This window comes from Thermothielavioides terrestris, chromosome 1 (genome assembly GCF_000226115.1).
Source record: "Thermothielavioides terrestris NRRL 8126 chromosome 1, complete sequence".
Taxonomy (NCBI): domain Eukaryota; kingdom Fungi; phylum Ascomycota; class Sordariomycetes; order Sordariales; family Chaetomiaceae; genus Thermothielavioides; species Thermothielavioides terrestris.
The window spans coordinates 9,341,360-9,358,917 of record NC_016457.1 but is presented as its reverse complement, the minus strand read 5'-3'; the positions used below and the strand labels follow the sequence as shown (position 1 = coordinate 9,358,917).

The window sequence follows — 17,558 nt, the reverse complement described above, 5'->3', positions numbered from 1 at the left end:
GACCGTGACGACCGTCGAAGGAAGAAAGACCGCTGGAGAGGGACGGCATTGTTGAATTGACGCATTCGGAAAGGCCTTCGATGGTTCATCGAGATACCAAAGAGCGTGTCGGGTACGGCGGCTCGCCCTTGGCTTTGAGCCTTTGACCCTTTGTCTAATTGTTCTCGTGTGAAGTGGCTGGGCTACCACCCAGCAGGGGTCAAACAACAGTGATCAGTACGACGGACTTTTGCCTAGACAACTGCTGGAATTCTGGGGGCGGCCCAATCTACATACCCCCGGCCTCACTCCGTCCACCCCAAGTCGCTTGCAGTTGATTAGTGCTGGAGGATGGAGATCAGCTCGACACGCTGTGAACGAGACGCTCGAGACAGAGAAGCCGCCACTCAAACCCTTATTTTCGTTCGTTTCGCCGCCTGGTATATCAGAGCTGAACAGACCAGCTGCCATATCTGAAAGGTCTAGTCACACACCAGCACCTCATCGGCGTCCATCCCTGTATCTCTCCAAACACGGCAACCGCCAGTGGGTTTGCTGATCTCTAGACTAAAAGTAACTGAAGGAATGAGTAATTATCGGTTACACCGGAAGTATTATTGTTTCAAACAAGGAATCTTGCCCGTTGTGTAGCACTGGCTAGCCAAAACGTTGTGGTGCGAAAATCATCGAACGGAGCTCCTCAGGCAAGACCTCCTAAGGACTATGCAATCCACTTCGCCAACCACCAACCAGCCAAGTACCCGCTTCTTCCCGCTCTCACAACACTGCCAGCAGTACCTGTGTGAAGCCACTGAGTCTCTATACTTACACCAACGCACGCCCCTTCCCCCGTCCCCCCTCTCCCTCTCTTTCAAACCTTTTCGAACCACCTATCACCCATCAATTCCGATCAACCCAATGCCTCGGCTGCGGCGGCCCCGCCGCCGGCGCCGCAATATTACCCCGCACCCACTGGTCGACCTCGGCGTCGGCGTCCCTGCCTTCCCACACGCGGGAGGGATGCAGCTCGCGCGCGACGGCGGCCTGCAGCGTGGCCAGGCGCGGGCGGTGCGCCGGCTCGTCGCACAGGCACTGCGCCACCAGCCGGCGCAGCTTCGCGTCCACGTGCGCGAACCGCCGCCCCAGCAGGTACGCGCCGTACGACATCACCTCGATCTCGCGCCTCGGGTCGGCCGGGTCCCGGATCGTGATCGGGTCCGCCCGCGGCGGGTTTAGCGGGTAGCGCAGTGTTATCAGGCATGCCATTACCTGGTTTGGGGGATGAGGGAGGTTAGCGGTGTTGGTCGGTTGGTGATGGGGGTGAGTACCTGAAGGTTGGGGGAGGGTGCGTGACCGCTGCCGCCCGGGACTTACCAAGGCGAGCTGGTACAGGTTGGTGTGCCAGCCATACTTGCCCGCTGTTTTCCGGACCAGTGACGCTTCATCAAAACGACCAATCATCCAATCCCATTCTTCAGTGAATTGCTCCTGGGGAGTGGCGGTGTCAGCTAGCCCAGGACAGTGAAAAGCCCTCGCAGAGCACGGGATTCGTCGTCGAAGCACGAGGTCTAAGGTACTTACCGGCGTTTTGTACTGGACTTTTCCGGCTCGTCGTAACTTCCATATTTTCTCCCTAGAGTAGGGACATTAGTGTTCGAAAGCCCTGCTACTGGGAGAAACAAAAGCTCGTTTTCAGGTTCGCCATACTCATCACTGAGAACTTGGTCATCGATTTCATGAGCACTCCCAAAGTCGCCCAGCTTCAAGACGGGCACCAGAGCGTGGCGGTCGTGAGCCGGGCCGGTGTTCAGGTTACCCACAAAGACTGCCGAGGACGAGTGAGCGGCTGTCCCCATTCCAAAAAGTCCCGATATGCTACTCAACTGTTCAGTGGGTCAATGTCGAAATGGACCATGCCCATGCCAGGGAATGGCTCGGGCTGGCTCCCGGCACCCGAGCCGCCGCCTGCACTATTATCTGCGCCATGATCCTCTAATGCTTCTGCCTCGTTGTCGGCCTCCGAGTCGTCGTCTGCACTATCATCTGCGTCATGGCCCTCTGATCCTCCTGCCTCGTTGTCGGCTTCCGGTACTACGTTGTCGAAGATGCGTTCGCTGACATATTCTCCGTTCACCGTCCCATCGATATCCATGGGTGGGTCGAGACCCATGTCTAAGCCAGGCGGGTACTCGAGGGCAATGCACATTTGGATCACTCCAGCCGCCGGGTTGTGAGCAGAGATCCACGCTGGGCGGAATGGGTATTGAGACACTCACGACATTGAAAGATCAGCCACAGCACTCGGTTTGGGAAGGAGCTTTGGTTACGATTCACCGCCAGGATGAGCTTGTGGAGGTTGCCGCGGCCGAGATATTCGAGGAACAAGACGTCATTTGGAGGTGGTGGCTGGGCGGGAGCACCCGGGGCGGCGGGCGGCGGTCCCTTTTTCTCGGGGTTCTTTTGGCTATCAGATTTCTCCCGGCTGGCGGACTTTTTATCGCTGTCTGACTCCTCCTCGTCACCATCCGAAACATCCGTGTCCGGACACGGCGGTGGGCTTAGGGGGAACGAGGGCTCCTTAAGCTGAACGATGTGAAGAGCGCCTTGATAAATCTAGTTATGCCATCCCACGCTCGGTCAGCATGAACAAGGCCCGAGCGAGCCATCCTGATTGGTAACACGCACCTCTAGTTGGTCCTTCTCCTGCATCAATGCCTCGGTATAAGAGGGGTCGGGTCTGATGCTGTACTTGGCGACGAAATATTCGCGCGTGCGGTCCTGCCGGGTATGGTAGTACAGACCGGCAATGCCGTTGCCGCCCCAGCCAAGCGTTTCCCGCAAGCGGAGGTGGTGAGGCCTAAGCAACCGCTGCAGACGCTTACGCGCCCGCTTCGCTTCGTCCCTGTTCTCGTCGCATCCAATGCTGGGTTCGTTAGGGTGGGGGAGGTATTTGTCGAGGCGATGACGCCGTCTGCGCCATCTCGCCCTCAGGCCCGGGAACTGGCCTCGCTTGGGGAATCTCACAGTTCCCCGACGCGCCTGTGCGGTGGTAGGGTGGGGAAAACGCCCTTCCTCCCGGAAAATTCGGAAATTGTATGTAGTCTCCTGTTGAAACCGCAAGAACGGGAGATTGGTAGCGCTCATGTTGAGGGTAGGTGGCGGGTGAGTGGAAATGAATAGGGGCTGGGAGAGCACGAAGATTAACTCACGGTTCTGGCCGGGGGCTTCGTTGGAACGAGCATCCGTCGGTGTGAACATCAGCAGAGTGCCATTGCAAATGTATCTACGCGCTGCCAGTGGGTTGCTAGTACTCAGTGACAGTTGAGACAAAGACCCAAACGCCAGGTCAGGGCGAAGCAATTCCGAAACTCAATGGGACAATGCTGTTAGAGTCTCTTTGAGGAGCACGGATTCGGACAGAGGCAGAGCGTCGACTGGCGGTCCAACGCTTTGTTCCACCCACATGGAGTCAAAGGACAAGAGGCCGACAGCGGACCCCTTGTCTCAATCCGCGACGTCCTACATCGCTGGACGAACATCAACAAGGAAGGCTACTGTGAAGCGATGGCCGGACCAAGTTGGCCGCCTTATGTGTGGTAGGCGGCCACGTGTGCTTGATAGGGCACCGGGGAGGTGGCGTTGCATCGCCAAGTCGTCTGCGCAGCCTTGTGGGGGCGGAATTTCAGGAGGATTTGAGGCTCCGAGGGCTGCAGCGAGGCTCCAGGCAGCTGAGTTTCATCTGCCAAGCCGCCGTCAGCGGGGAGGAGAGGGGGCAGGGCGGGCAGGCAGTCTTTCTTAACTTTTCCAAGGTAGTCGACTGCCCTCCGGTAGTGAACCGTCACGCGTCTACCTCCTCACCACGTAGAGCAGCCTATTTTCAGCTTCGTCCGTGATTCAAGCGACACTCCCAAACCTCCAATAGTTCCTCTCGCAACGCCCCCCACGATGCGCCTCCTCGAGACCACCCCCACTTCCGCCTCCTCCCCGGTCCCGGCCATGCGGGAATTCGTCGGCGCGCAGATCCCGCCCTACGCCATCCTCTCGCACACCTGGGCCGACGAAGAAGTGACGCTGCAGCAGCTGCAGCACGGCGCGAGCGCCGGCCCCGGCACCGCTGCCGCCATGTCTCTCCAAGCGCGGGCCGGCTTCCGCAAGGTCCAGCAGACCTGCGCGCTGGCGCGCACGCGCGACGGGCTCGCCTACGCCTGGGTCGACACGTGCTGCATCGACAAGCGCAGCAGCGCCGAGCTGACCGAGGCCATCAACTCCATGTACGCGTGGTACCGCGACGCGGCGGTGTGCTACGTCTTCCTGTCCGACCTGGAGCCGTCCGCGTTCGCCGCGGGCGCAGGAGGTGCAAGCGCCGGCGGCGGCAGCGAGGCGGCCGCCGACGAGCTCGCGCGCGCGCTGCCCGCCTGCCGCTGGTTCACGCGCGGTTGGACGCTGCAGGAGCTGCTCGCGCCGCGGGAGGTCCTGTTTTTCGACAAGAGCTGGAACTACAGGGGGAGCAAGGCGGGCCTGGCCGGGCTGCTGAGCAGGATCACGGGGATTCCCGAGGCGCTGCTGCGCGGGGACGCCGAGCTGGGCGACTACGCTGTGGCCCGGCGGATGTCGTGGGCGGCGCGGCGCGAGACCACGCGCGTGGAGGACCTGGCGTACTGCCTGCTGGGGATATTCGACGTGAACATGTCGCTCATCTACGGCGAGGGGCTGAAGGCGTTCGAGCGGCTGCAGGCGGCGATCGTGCAGTCGACGGCGGACCTGAGCATCTTCGCCTGGACGGACGACCGGAACCCGAGTCCGATGTACGCGCCGATGCTGGCCGAGTCGCCGCGCCAGTTCGCCTGGTGCAGCAGCATCGAGGCGGCGCAGGGTGATTCGGTGTATGCCAACTTCGCCGTCATCACCAGGGGCGTGCAGACTGATGCGAGCCTTCTTCAGGGGCGTTGGCTGGTGCTGGACGTGCGTTGCAGTGTGGGCAACCGCCGCGTCGGAATCTGCCTGCGCAAGATCGCCGGGGGGCTGTATGCGAGGTACAAGCCCAGCATGGCGCTCAAGCTGGACACCCAGGCGTCCAAAGCGTACACGCGCCTGTCGCTCGAAACGATCACTCTCGCTACTAGGCTTCCGCGTCGGTATCCGTTCCACAAGGGCGACGATCCCGTGCTCGGGAACCGGTTTTCGGCGATCCGCATCGACTGGGGGACGCTTCGGGCGTGGAGCCGCGGGATCAAGCCGCGGAGCCACTGGGACGCGCAGGACCGCGCATTCTTCAGCTGCAACAAGACGTCGTGGGGCTGGTGTGTGTGGATCTCCAGGATTGAGCTGCCCAGGGGCGACAACAGCTCGAGTCCGCCGGTGTATCTGAACCTGCTGGTTGGCTGCTTCCAATGGAGCGTGGGATCACCGACCGTCCTGGTCGTCATGCTGGACCACGTTGACCCGATCGCACTGACGTTGCTAGAGTCGCAGCTGGATCTTGTCAAGTTCGAAGACTCATCGCAGGCATTCAATCTGATCCGCAACATTGTCGCGGGCAAGCTCGAGGAGAACCAAACGGCCCACGGCACCGGGGCGACGGCGTACACCGTCCGCTACTGGGATCGCGCCAAGGGGTCGGACAAGTCCGACGGACCAGAGACGAGAGTGACGGTCAGCCTTGAGCGAAGATCGTACCCGAGCATCTGCGTCAACCCGGTCAAGGTGTTGAAGGTGGGCCTCGTGGAGGATGTGCCGGACGCGGTTGCAGCGATCGGCGAGCAATTAGCGGCTGTGTGATTTTGCCTACTCAGACGAGGAACCACACCAAGACACCTAGCAATTCTGTCAACATCTTCACTAGTGCAGAACCTTTTGTCGTCTCGCTCGTTATCCTCGCATAGTAGTTCCAGGGGAGGAGGATGCCTTGTCGATGCCATGGATGTCGCCACCAACTTGGCAAGGAGTCGAGCAGAACTGCCTCGGCATGCCCGTCGGACAAACCTCACGACTGATGAGCTGTCGATCCCAGACTTCCCAGTTTCCACAGACACAAAAGAAATGTGCCCGTCAATGCCGTTGGGTTGGCCTCGGACAGTTGCTGCACCTGCCCTTCTCGTTCTGGCTCGGAGATTTGACAGTTGCATTGGCCGGCGTCAGAAAGCCCCGGGTTGGGCCGTCTTACAGTGTATTTTTAAGACTGTTCGCCTCTCCATTTCTATTTCGGGGGGCACAAACCAGGGCCCAAGAGTCCCTAGTTGTCATTGGTCGATGCGCGAGTGCGGCTGTGCAACCTAACTGCCGTCGCCAAGCTCCGGGGACCGCCGTGGGAGCTTCCCAGAATGTCACCGGCCAGAGCCAAGGCATGATGCGCATCGCCAGTAAGCGGATAAACTCCCTCTCAGTTGTCGAGGGGCTTGCAGGATAATGGCGAGATGGGCCAGAACGCCTCCTCTATTTTCAGCATTGGGATGCAACGCTGAGCGCGCTGGCAAGCTCAAACTCCACTCAGGTCAGCAGTGGAGAAGATCACCATGTTGAGCGAGACGTGCCAAAGCAAGGATCAAGATCGGCCTTGGTGCGCGTGAAGAACCATGACGACTTCGAGTATAAGATATCTCAAGTTCCCCGTGGATGCTTGTCCAGATCCAACCCCAACATCCTCACCAAGCAGATCAAAGCAAGCCTTCGCCTTCCCACCTAAGTCCTAATTTCACCGAATCAACTCTCACAAGCTTGCTACCGACTCAGCTGTCAGCTCCTCCATCATGCAGCTCACCAGCCTGGCTCTGTGCCTGGCCGCGGCCATCTCGACCGTCGCCGCCTACCCCATCAAGGGTGACGGCGTCAACTGCCGCACCGGCCCAGGCACCAGCTACAAGGTCGTCAAGTCGTATGCCAAGGGCGTCGACGTCAAGATCACCTGCCAGACCCACGGCGAGTCCATCAACGGCGACACGCTCTGGGACAAGACGTCGGACGGCTGCTACGTGGCCGACTACTACGTCAAGACGGGCACCACCAACATGGTGACGGGCCAGTGCGGCGGCAGCTCAGGCGGCAGCTCCGGCGGCGGCGGCGGCACCTCGTCGTACAACGGCAAGATCAGCCGGGCCGAGATCATCTCGCGCGGCGAGTACTGGATCTCGCGGCACGTGCCGTACTCGATGTCCAAGACGTACCCGGACCCGCAGGGGCGCAAGTACCGCACCGACTGCTCGGGCTTCGTGTCGATGGCGCTGCACGCCAACGCGCCGGGCTACAGCACCGTCACGCTCACGGACATTGTCAAGCCCATCAAGTGGTCCGAGCTCAAGCCGGGCGACGTCGTCGGCACCCTCGGCCCCGGCACCGCCGGCGCCTCCGGCCACGTCACCCTCTTCCACTCGTGGGCCGACAGCGCCCACAAGGAGTACAACACGCTCGAGTGCCGCGGCACCGCCTACGGCTGCGTCGCCTACAAGCGCCCCGTCGGATGGAAGGACGGCAGCTTCACCGCCAAGCCGTACCGCTACATCCGCGTGACCGACTAAGGTGGCGTCTGGTCTTCGGTCTGCTGGCGCTTTGGAACTTTTGGCTGCTGGGTGTTGTGTATATCGAAATGGCTGCGCACACGAGGGCGGCGGCTGGTTGGTGTCTTGGTTGCCTGGATGTTTCGGCGCGCTTGTTGGCGATTTTGTTGCACCATTCTCGGGGGGTTGGCCAGTGTACATTGTTGATAAACCTGGGCTGGCTTCAAAGGCTTGTACATAATTAGGCGTTGTCAACATTCTTCTTCTTCAATTTGGCATGCTTTCCAGCTCATTTGTTGGGGTGGCCCTGACAAGCAACACCGTTGACTCGCACCTCGCGGGTGTCTGAACACCACCTGACGCCGCAGGTTAACTACACGCTGTGCACAACCAACAAGGGCGCGGTCATTGTGGCTGGTAGCGTCCGGTGCGATTAGCGGGGCACCTTCAAGGAGCTTTTCTTTGGTGGCCGCTTGCTCTACCCGATTGTCACCGACCATCCACAACAGCCAGGTCCACGACGCTCCAGAGTGAGACAATGTCGTGATTGCACAGCGTGGCGGGCTGCACCAGGCGGATTGCCCTTGAAACTGCGAGGTGAATGAACTACCTTACCGAGGCGGTGTCTTTTGGGAGGCTTCTGTGTCCTGTCCTGTGCTGCTGCGCACATGCCTGGCGCGATCTTTACGGTCCTTGGAAGGCTTTTTGCGGACAATGGTCACTTCATCCCATGCCTTCCCCGACCTGTCTCCTGCCCGCCCAGTTTGTCAAATAAACGGTTACGCAATCCACAGCAACTGGGCTAGCAACCTGCCACGAACACAGCGCGATGACCGATCGTTGGGATCAGCTTCGCGATGCCTACGCTTGTGCTTTGAGCCAGGGGATCAAGTGGCCTTCAGGGCATCCAACTGCAAACCATTACCTGCCTATATAAGGTATAAATCAACGTGAAGCGGCATGCCGCTGCGAATCTCCGGAATGTAGCCTCGACTTGATACCTTTCCCACAAAAGCATCACAGCGACAGACACACCACTGAACATCGCGACCATGCCCAGCAACAAGGGCCTGTTCGGCCGCATCATGAACTGGGACGACGGCTACAGCCCTCCACCGCCAGCACCTACGCCGCCACCGCCACCGCGCGCCCCAAGCCGTCCCCGGCGCAGGCGGGACAGCGCAGCACGGAGCCGCTACCCTTCGCCGCCACCGCCCGCCCCAACCCCTCCCCCGCCCCGGCGCCAACCGGTCCCAGAACCGCGCGCCCGGGGTCATCCACCGCCGCCACCAACACCACGGAGGCGGTTCTCCCCCTCACCACCCCGCTCCCGCTCCCGCAACCACGACCGCGGCCGTGAGCGACACCATGACCGCCGCCCCCGCAGCCGGCACCCGACCCCGTCCCCGCCGCCGCGCGACCACGACCGCGGCCGTGAGCGACACCATGACCGCCGCCCCCGCAGCCGGCACCCGACCCCGTCCCCACCGCCGCGCGACCGCGACCGCGGCCGTGAGCGACACCATGGCCGCCGCCCCCGCAGCCGGCACCCGACCTCGTCCCGGCCGACGCGCGACCATTCTCCCCCATGGGATCGATTGGCGTACCGCCAACACAGCCGCCAAGACAACATGTACCCCAACGGCCCATTGTTCGCAACACCTCAAATCCAGCCAACTCGATTCCATCCATTTCAACGCAATTCAGCGCCATTCGGCCCTCTGGGCAATCGAATCTGGCCCTGGCCTTGAGTTGTTTAAATTGCCTTGTATTTGACAATATTTGCCAAGACCGCATCCGTCCCGTCCCTCGCCAAGATGCCTCCCAGCCACCTATGCATCGAGCCACCACAGCCACCACCAAGAGCCCTGTTTTTTTCCCCTCTTCTGGGCTTGGCAATGCAAACGGAGCCAGTCATACAAAATAGAGACGCATCGCATCACAACGACACTAACCGAGCCAACCGACTGCCCTAGCAAGTGCCACAGGCGATGTGGGAGGGCGCTGGCAATCTACACAATAGGCAGGGCGCTGGCGATGGATTACTGCGTAGCCAGTTGCTTAGGTAGTCAGGCAAAAACGAAATTGACCACACTCGATTTCATTGCGTTTCTGAGCGATTCAGCCGTTGCGAGCACCATCGAGAGCACCTAGAGAGCCAGAGAGCCGGGCAAAGCATAACTACCTTTTCACAGGAGTGCGGGCGGCATAGAAAAGGGGGGGACCGTCAGGGTTAGGGATATATATGTGAGCCTGGGGGGTGGAGGAGGGCGAAGGGGGCGCGAGTTGGCGGCCGCGGCACTGGGGGCGGCGGTGGGGGATGTTTTCGACTCGAAAGGGCGTGGGGAGGGGTCGGGGTCGGGGTCCGTGGGGATGAGCCGTGGGGAGGGGTCCGATGCTTTCGAGGAGAGGTGAGGATAGGGGATGAGATTGTGGGTGGGAGAGGGATAGGAGTCGGGACCGGGAGGTCGTAGATATAGGGATGATGAGAGGAGGGGAGGAGGTGGGGCCGGCGGAGGGCGCAGGAGAAGTGATCTGGAGGAATTTGGGGATGCGCTGGGCGGGTTTATTGCTGAGCAGTGGTCAAGGACCAGGAAGCGGTGAGGACTGGGCGCGGCGGTACGGAAGCTCAGGGGCGGCGAGGTAAACGGGTAGACTGCGCAAGAAGGGTCGAACGGGAGGCTGGGAAGCCATGTGGGAGACCTGCCTAAGTTAGAGCTTAGTGATAATGGGCCTCGGCCGGCCGAGGCATGAGAACAGCGGAAGAACAAAGGTGAGGGGAGTGTGACTTCCAAGAGCAATCCCACATTATTCTCATTGGCAGCTCCCGGGGACGAAGACTTCACAAGCTTACATGCCCGGAACAGAACAGGGTCCTCGCGTACCTAATTAGGTATTCGGAGACGCCGCTTCTCGCTCAGCAACGCCGCCCCGACAATATGAGCTTCCCCCAACCCTGGCTAGCGAGCGTCTGTGTCCACACCCATCCGTGGAGCCCTACTTCGACGGCCCATCCATTACGGACTCGAATTGTACGGGCTGCCCAGGATGCAAGCATCGTCAACCTCGTCCGCGCTCACATTCCTCGCCACCACCCCTCCGCTCGCAAACCGCAGCATATTCCTCCCATCCTTCACCTCGCTCCCCTGCGTCTCCCCCCATGGCAACCACCCCTTCTTCCTCAACCCATTCTTGGGATCCTCCATAAACGCCAGCACATAATCCTGCATCGCCTCGGCCACCTCCCGCTGGAATGCCGTCACCTCCGCCGTGTCGCCCAGCGTCGCGTAGGTGCCAAACAGCATGGGCACGTCGCTGGCGTGGTAGGCGCCCATCCAGGGCAGCGGCGTGACGCTGCTGAAGTTGCCCGCGTACTGGTAGCGGTAGGTGGGCAGGCCGAGGCGGGCGCGCGCGCGCGTCGTGTTGCTGGCGAGGCACGCGAAGATGGCGACCGTCTCGCCGTCCACGCGCGGCTGCCACGGCCCCGCCGTCACGTTGCCCGCCGGGTACCGCGTCAGCGATGCCTGCTCGTTCGCCGTCGTGCTCACCAGCGCCGGCACGCGTGCTAGCTGCCCCGCCGCCGCCCGCGCCGTGTAGTTGAAGAAGACTGTTTTCTCGTCCGGCAGCGGCTTGAACGGGCCCAGTGGCGGCCCGGTGGTGCTGCTGCTCGTGCCGTTGTCGCTGTACTGCCCGATGAAGTTCTGGATCAGCGACATCGGCACCTGCCGCATGCAGGCCAGCTCGGCCTGCGGGTCGTCCGGGAAGTCGCAGCCGAGGTGGCGCGCGACGAAGGTGAAGTTGCTGTGCGTGGGGTCCGGGTAGCTGATGTTGACCATGGCGGTGCCCGACTGGAGGAAGAGCGCCGCCGCGAGCGGGTTGTCCGGGTACGCGAATGCGAGCATGTCCGCGGCCACGCCGCCGGCCGACTGGCCCCAGAGGGTGATGCGGGACGGGTCGCCGCCGAAGGAGGCGATGTTGGCGTAGACCCACTCGAGCGCGGCGCGCTGGTCGAGGATGCCCAGGTTCTGCTCCTCGAGCCCCGCCGCCCAGGGGAAGCCGGCAATGTTGACGCGGTAGTTGGCCGCGACGAAGATGTGCCGCTGCGTGCGCTGCACCCAGGGCGCGGGCTGCTGGTAGGGCACGTCGACGCCGCCGCTGATGAAGGAGCCGCCAGGGAGGAAGAAGGCGACGGGGAGGCTGGAGTTGGCGGTGGCGTTCATGGGCGTCCAGATGGCCAGGTAGAGGCAGTCCTCGGAGGAGGTCTGGGCCATGGCGCCGGCCGTGAAGCTCTGTCCGGCTACGCGGATGGAGAAGTCGGTGATGTTGGAGTTCCATGTCGTCAGGTTCTTTGTCAGGTACTGCGGGCATGGCGGTGGGAAGCGGTGGGAGTACGAATGCCGGAGCGACGGGGAAACCGGCAGGGGAGGTAACCACCGCCGCTTGCCCAGGGGCGGTTCAGCGTAGGGGATGCTGCGAAACTGACGGACATCGGGAAACGCGGGGTCGACGACGCCGGTGAAGACGCCGGTGATCGTCTTGACTCTGAGCGGATTGGTGGATATATCAAAAGATGAGCTTGCCAGGACGCCTGTGCAGAGCGTCAGAGCAAGCAACAATGGCCTGGAAAGCATGATCTGGGGGTGGTCGAGCAAAACCGCTCTTTAATGGGACGTTACTAGGGGTTTGATCTCAGATTGACTCGCACACGAACATTGAGGAACTACTTAGTTTAATAGTATCGAGACCTAGGCAACAGACCACAAAGCGTCCCTCCATAGCTGGAGTGGGAACGGGCAATCCAATCCCGGGAACAAGCCCTCGCCGATGTAACGAAGCCCAAGAGCCGACATATCTGCGCTGTCTTTCCCAACATCGTCCAAGATGCGGGCACGGCTCCAATTGGGCCAGGCGCCAAGAGACTGCACCGGAAGCCTGGGATTGAGAGGATGGCGTCGCAGTGACAGCAATCTAGTGCCGCCCGAGGTTGCATCATGCGGGATCCATCCTTCTGGAGCTTCCCAACTGGTGCTTACCGGGGAGGTCACGTTGACAGTCTAGAACAACCGCGAAGAAACGGTGGAAAGCGGGACGTGGTTGTGTTCGTGAAGTCCAACGAGTCAATCATTTACTACTACTAAGCAACGGTCTGCTTCGGTAATTAAGGGGTCAGTTACATGTTAGCCCTCAGTCAATCACATGGACAACTTAGAGTCTCAGGCAGTCTTGATAGGCAACTAGGTAAGTAGGTACCTAGGTTAACAGTCTTGATAGGTAAATATGTAGGTGAGTAATGCGTGCAAAGCTAAAACAGACATGGCCTGCATTGCTGATAGGCCATCAACTCTTCCACGCCATCAATTCTTTCCGGCGTCCATCATTCCTTCTTCCATTTTCCCCCCTGAGAGTCAATAGAGCCGGCGTTGCCAATGCTCCATCAACTAGACGGTGTTCACTGACTGCCTCCCTCCTTCGCCTTAAACGTCGCCTGGCAATGCAGGTCTTCTCCCGAAGGGGTCTCAGCGCAGTTGATCATAAGATACCTCGTGTTGTCCATCCCCGTCGGGTCCGCAGGGACCAGCGGGAAGCAGACCTCGACGGGAGTGCCTGTGGCACGGTCCGTCATGATGAAGACATCCGGCGTTCGGCTGGTCTTCCACTCTGTTCCCGTGATGATGGTCACCATCACAAAGAAATTGCAGTAGAGGGCGGTGACTGCGGGCTTGAGCGTGGTCGAGAGCTCCTCGACGGTGGAGCCGTCCTGCACGATGTTCAGGTGTGTGAAGAGTTTCAGGGGGACCGCAACGAGGATTTCGCAACGCAGTCCCGCCAGGTTGATTTCTTCGCCCTCGGGAAACGAGAGGCGCGGGATAAGGGCGGCGACAGATGCTGCCATGGTGACCGCTTGGTGTTGGTGGGCGGGAAGACCAGGGTTGATCGCTTGAAGTTGGTGTACTGATGTGACCAAGATGTTGTTGGTGATCAGGTCCTGCCGAGTGTGTTGGCTGGTTTGAGGATTGACTTCTCCAAGCAAGGGAGGATGGCTACCCCGTGGTGGTATTCAAGGTTCAGGTGCCCAGGTACTTATAGGAAGCCGCCCTAGTACACAAGTCGACTGCTCGACCACGACCGACTGATTTGTACCAGATTAAACCGGTTGTAATTCTGCAAACAGAGCTGATCAGCGCTGAGTACCGGCCGAATACCGATATTACGGCGGTCGCGGGTCAAGAGTCTGTGTTGGCTGTTCGCGGGCAGGGTTCCGGCACAGCTGTCCCTGGGCTGCTCTAGAGGACCGTTTCTGCATCAGTATATGAGTGAACCGAACAGCCACAGGCTGAGAATCACAACCTACAAGGACAAGGAGAGTGTACTTTGACCACACAACATTGCACAAGGGGCATGAAAGGCAGAGGGTATATCACGCTTGGAGGGGCACCGCATCCAAACAAGCAGATTTGGGGCATCGGTTTGCATGAAATGAGGGCTTAACCGTTACTGTAGCTTACATCGGAGATTCGGATGATAACCTTGAAATAGAGCACGCAACTCACCTGAGCTTCTAGCAGGCAGGTTCACAACCGACACGTATGCAGAGTAAGACTTGAAGTCGACACCAAATCTGCCCCCAACCCAACCCAAGACCGAACAATCATATGTACCGAAACATGTTCTCCCTCACGGCCCGTTTCATCGCCACCGGCCGACCGTCCTCGTACTCGACCCCAGCCGCTCCGCCCTCGCCCGAGATGCCCTCCAGCTTCTGGCGCAGCTCCTCGTCAAGCTGCGCCTGTGTCTTGCTCGTCTCGTCGCGACCTGATGCAACTGCTTTGGCGGCTGCCGCTGGTGGCTGTTTCAGGTTGTGCGTGGCGTCGTCGAGACGCTTTCCTCGCGAATTCTGGGCCAGTGTGAATCATGAGCACGACGGGAGAAGCTAGCATGGGTTTGTGTCAGGAGAGTAGACCTGCCTCTACTATGGAGGGCTGGCTCTGCGCGGCCGGCGTCGAGTTGGTGATGGTAGTGGTGGTGGAGAACAGGTGTGGAAATGGTGATTGCATTATGGAGGGGATGAGAGGATACAGGTGGGTGCTCTTGAGAGTGGTCGCTCGCCGCATCGCGGCTGCCATATGCCTCGGGACCGGCTTCATGATTGTGGTTTTTTGTTTTTGTTGAGGTTTAGACAGGAAGACATGCAGTTGGCACATGATGAGAATGGCACTGTATGGAATACTGTGTTGTTGTTCAAAAATCATCAGCTACTTACCTACGTCATCGCAGGGTCATTTTCCTTTGGTTTATTGCGTACTATCTGAAATTTCGCTATTGGGGGCCAATCCGGCATCTGGACCACCGCAAGTGTATGGTGTACCTGCTGCTAATGCGCATGTTATGGCGGGGCTCTCGATTGTCGCCAGCACTACATTACAGCTGCAATCACTTGCAGTAGTTCCACCTGAAAGAGAAAAAATCTGTTGTGGCTCGGGGGCTCGTGCTGCTTTCCAAACATGAACATCGGGAGGCAAACAAAAAGGAGATCCCGCAGTTATGGCCCGTGCTTCTATCTTGTGGGGTGTATGCGGACTTGCGTTGGTATTGTGGGGCTGCGGATTCTTCCTCGCTTCCACTCGGCACGCTGATTGGCTGGGCTGCCGTGGCTGAGCAGCTGAGACTGCAAAGCCCCTGACGGAGTGCCCAACTTTTGGGAAGTCAAGTGTAACTGGCCGTTTCGGGAGCTTGCGTTTTAGTGCCAACGTCGCGTGCCTGCGCCACTACTGCCCCAGATCCGCTTCTTCTGTCCGTAGATCCATTTTTGCCCCTGGGGGGTTCGCTCGACGGTCCATTGGAGTTTACCGGTCCATTGCGCTTCCTTGTCGTCTTGTTGTCTGATCGCAAGCCCAGCGCAGTCGAATTGGGATCCTGGGATCGCTCGACGTGCCGCTCGCGACGGCGCGCCGAGGGGCGAGGTTGCTTCGCTGCTGCCGCAGCCGCTGCCCGCCGAAATGCGTCGCCCAACCTTCAGGGGCTTGAGCTTGCGCTCCCCGGCCTTCTTCGCCGCTGCGGGACTTTTCCTCATCGTCTCGTGGACATTATTTGCCTCTGTGCATTTCAGAGAACCGTCGACGCTCGGAGACAAAGAATTCGAGCGCCGATTCCCGCTGGCATGGCGGCACATCCAGACATTCCACGGGAAGCAAGGTGGTGAGTGGGGCCTCTTGTCTGAGCACGAGACCAGCTGCTCAGAGCGAATTTTAAGTTGAGATCGCTGACAACGCCCGATGCGACAATTGAACGGAGTGCAGCTTGGTACATTCCGCCTGAATGGATCGGCGATGATGAGGACCCGCCGAGCAACATCCTAGACGCCGTGCGGCTGGCTTCTCGCGTCGCCATGGCCGATCCGGCAAAGCAAATCCGCTTTTCCAACGTGCCGCTGCTGGTGCACCAGACGTGGATCAGGGCGAAGCTGGACACCCTGAATCTCGACGTGGTCTCTTATGTTGAGCAGTGGCTTGCCTACGCGACCTCGTCGCAGCACGGTCCCATGGCCTACTTCCTCTGGGACAACGACGGACTTGCGGCCCTGTTCCGCGAGTACGAGCCCGACTTCTACAATCAGTCGCTCTCTCTGTTCTCCCCCGTTGAGCAGACCGATATTTTCCGAATCCTGGTGTGCAAGTTGTTTGGTGGCATAGTAAGTGCCATTTATCATATTTGCCCCTCTCCCGTAGATGAAACCCAAGACTCACCCCGTGACAGTACGGCGATATGGATACCGTGCCTCTCCAGCCGCCGTCGACGTGGATTCGCCCATCCGACATCGCCCAATGGACCGACGACCAAACCGGCAAGACGTACGGCTACCCCCTGCCGTCCAAGGCACACCCGGACGCCGATCCCCAGCAGGACCGCCCCGTCAACCTCGTGCTGGGCCTCGAGGCCGACACCGACCCGGCCTCGGACTCGTACTGGCGCATGGGCTACGAGTACCCCGTCCAGCTGACCCAGTGGGCCCTGGCCTCGGCCCCGAAGCACCCGGTGCTGTCGCGCTTCATGGACGACCTCACCGCCCAGGTCCGCGCCGTCAAGGAGAAGGTGCAGCGGCAGTCCCCCGCCAACTATCCGGCGGCCTTGCGCGCCCAGATGTCGCGCCTCGACCCGCTCACCCTGACCGGCCCCGCCGCCATCACGCTGTCGACCATGTCCTGGCTGAAAGACGAGCTTGACTTTCGCTGGGAGGCCGTCACGGGCCTGACGGACGGCGGGAGGGCGAAGCTCGTCTCCGACGTCCTGGTGCTTCCTATTACTGCATTCAGGTGTGCCATTTTTTTTTCTTCTTTTTTTTGTTGCCCGAGACTGTCTTGTCCCCTCTTCGCCCGGAACGTCCTCGCTGACTCGCATTGCACTCGCAGCCCTGGGAGAGGCAAATATGGCAACATGGGCTCGAAGCCTATTGGGGACCCCGATGCGCGTCTCGCTCACAGCGCCCAAGGGTCATGGCGTCGTTTCGACTTGAAGGTCGAGCTGGGCAAGTTCTGCCGCACAGTGTTTGGGCTTTGCAGGGACTGGTCGAAGGTCCCGGGGTGAGGGGTGCTTTCGTGTGTATGAAGCTTGGGCGTTTGTTTTCGGGAGTTTATATTGGTCTTACGTCACAAAAGCGGCGCAGACGTCGGTATATACTTTGGAAGTGTGACTCTTTGAATACAGTTTTAGTATCTGATAACGGAAGCACTGGGTTATGCTGGCCACGAATGGCCTTGGCTGATCCTAACAAGGCAACAATATTTATTGGGTTGTTGGCCAAGCCTAGCCCGCCCTCCCGACGACTATCAAGCAGGCCATTCGGCCGCTTTGAGCGTGCTTCTTAGTGGTGTGGCAATCCGACGGCGCTAGAAAGGAGGCGAAGCTAGTGCGGAAAGTACGCATATGTTGGCTGTTTTCCATCCGGTAGGTAAGCGGGCATTCAAGGACCCAAGGACTTGTTAACTTGAATGCTCATGCTTCGACTACGGATTTCAATACAAAAGTTGGTAGCACCCCGAGAAATGAACATCTAGCCGAAAGTCGTCCCCCGAACCCCTAACGACACCTTCA

At 59.8% G+C, this 17,558-nt stretch overlaps 8 protein-coding genes across 8 annotated transcripts; 4 read left to right on the top strand and 4 right to left on the bottom strand.

Annotated features, from left to right (window-relative positions):
• Window positions 1-879: 879 nt before the first annotated feature.
• On the bottom strand, window positions 880-3,123 carry THITE_2126943 (uncharacterized protein; the record flags this gene model as incomplete). Its single annotated transcript, XM_003650914.1, has 7 exons — window positions 880-1,248; window positions 1,354-1,467; window positions 1,561-1,612; window positions 1,687-1,804; window positions 1,864-2,226; window positions 2,256-2,592; window positions 2,665-3,123. 7 exons carry the CDS (start codon window positions 3,121-3,123, stop codon window positions 880-882), a joined length of 1,812 nt encoding a protein of 603 aa, XP_003650962.1.
• An 801-nt stretch (window positions 3,124-3,924) lies between these two features.
• THITE_2041148 (uncharacterized protein) lies at window positions 3,925-5,757 on the top strand (the record flags this gene model as incomplete). Its single annotated transcript, XM_003650913.1, has 1 exon — window positions 3,925-5,757. One exon carries the CDS (start codon window positions 3,925-3,927, stop codon window positions 5,755-5,757), a length of 1,833 nt encoding a protein of 610 aa, XP_003650961.1.
• Window positions 5,758-6,325: 568 nt separating this feature from the next.
• Window positions 6,326-7,605, top strand: THITE_2110911 (uncharacterized protein). Its single transcript, XM_003650912.1, has one exon. It carries the CDS (start codon window positions 6,726-6,728, stop codon window positions 7,488-7,490), a length of 765 nt encoding a protein of 254 aa, XP_003650960.1. The 5' UTR covers window positions 6,326-6,725; the 3' UTR covers window positions 7,491-7,605.
• A 916-nt stretch (window positions 7,606-8,521) lies between these two features.
• On the top strand, window positions 8,522-9,884 carry THITE_158533 (uncharacterized protein; the record flags this gene model as incomplete). The annotated part of the gene is made up of 2 exons (XM_003650911.1): window positions 8,522-9,120; window positions 9,665-9,884. 2 exons carry the CDS (start codon window positions 8,522-8,524, stop codon window positions 9,882-9,884), a joined length of 819 nt encoding a protein of 272 aa, XP_003650959.1.
• Window positions 9,885-10,486: 602 nt separating this feature from the next.
• Window positions 10,487-12,100, bottom strand: THITE_2041205 (uncharacterized protein; the record flags this gene model as incomplete). Its single annotated transcript, XM_003650910.1, has 1 exon — window positions 10,487-12,100. One exon carries the CDS (start codon window positions 12,098-12,100, stop codon window positions 10,487-10,489), a length of 1,614 nt encoding a protein of 537 aa, XP_003650958.1.
• A 574-nt stretch (window positions 12,101-12,674) lies between these two features.
• THITE_2126938 (uncharacterized protein) lies at window positions 12,675-13,362 on the bottom strand (the record flags this gene model as incomplete). The annotated part of the gene is made up of 2 exons (XM_003650909.1): window positions 12,675-12,703; window positions 12,927-13,362. 2 exons carry the CDS (start codon window positions 13,360-13,362, stop codon window positions 12,675-12,677), a joined length of 465 nt encoding a protein of 154 aa, XP_003650957.1.
• Window positions 13,363-14,118: 756 nt separating this feature from the next.
• On the bottom strand, window positions 14,119-14,614 carry THITE_2086111 (uncharacterized protein; the record flags this gene model as incomplete). Its single annotated transcript, XM_003650908.1, has 2 exons — window positions 14,119-14,364; window positions 14,441-14,614. The coding sequence occupies 2 exons, from the start codon at window positions 14,612-14,614 to the stop codon at window positions 14,119-14,121; spliced, it is 420 nt and encodes a 139-aa protein (XP_003650956.1).
• Window positions 14,615-15,220: 606 nt separating this feature from the next.
• On the top strand, window positions 15,221-17,397 carry THITE_2110908 (glycosyltransferase family 32 protein). The gene is made up of 4 exons (XM_003650907.1): window positions 15,221-15,665; window positions 15,767-16,158; window positions 16,224-16,780; window positions 16,877-17,397. Exons 1-4 carry the CDS (start codon window positions 15,467-15,469, stop codon window positions 17,049-17,051), a joined length of 1,323 nt encoding a protein of 440 aa, XP_003650955.1. The 5' UTR covers window positions 15,221-15,466; the 3' UTR covers window positions 17,052-17,397.
• The last annotated feature ends 161 nt before the right edge of the window (window positions 17,398-17,558 follow it).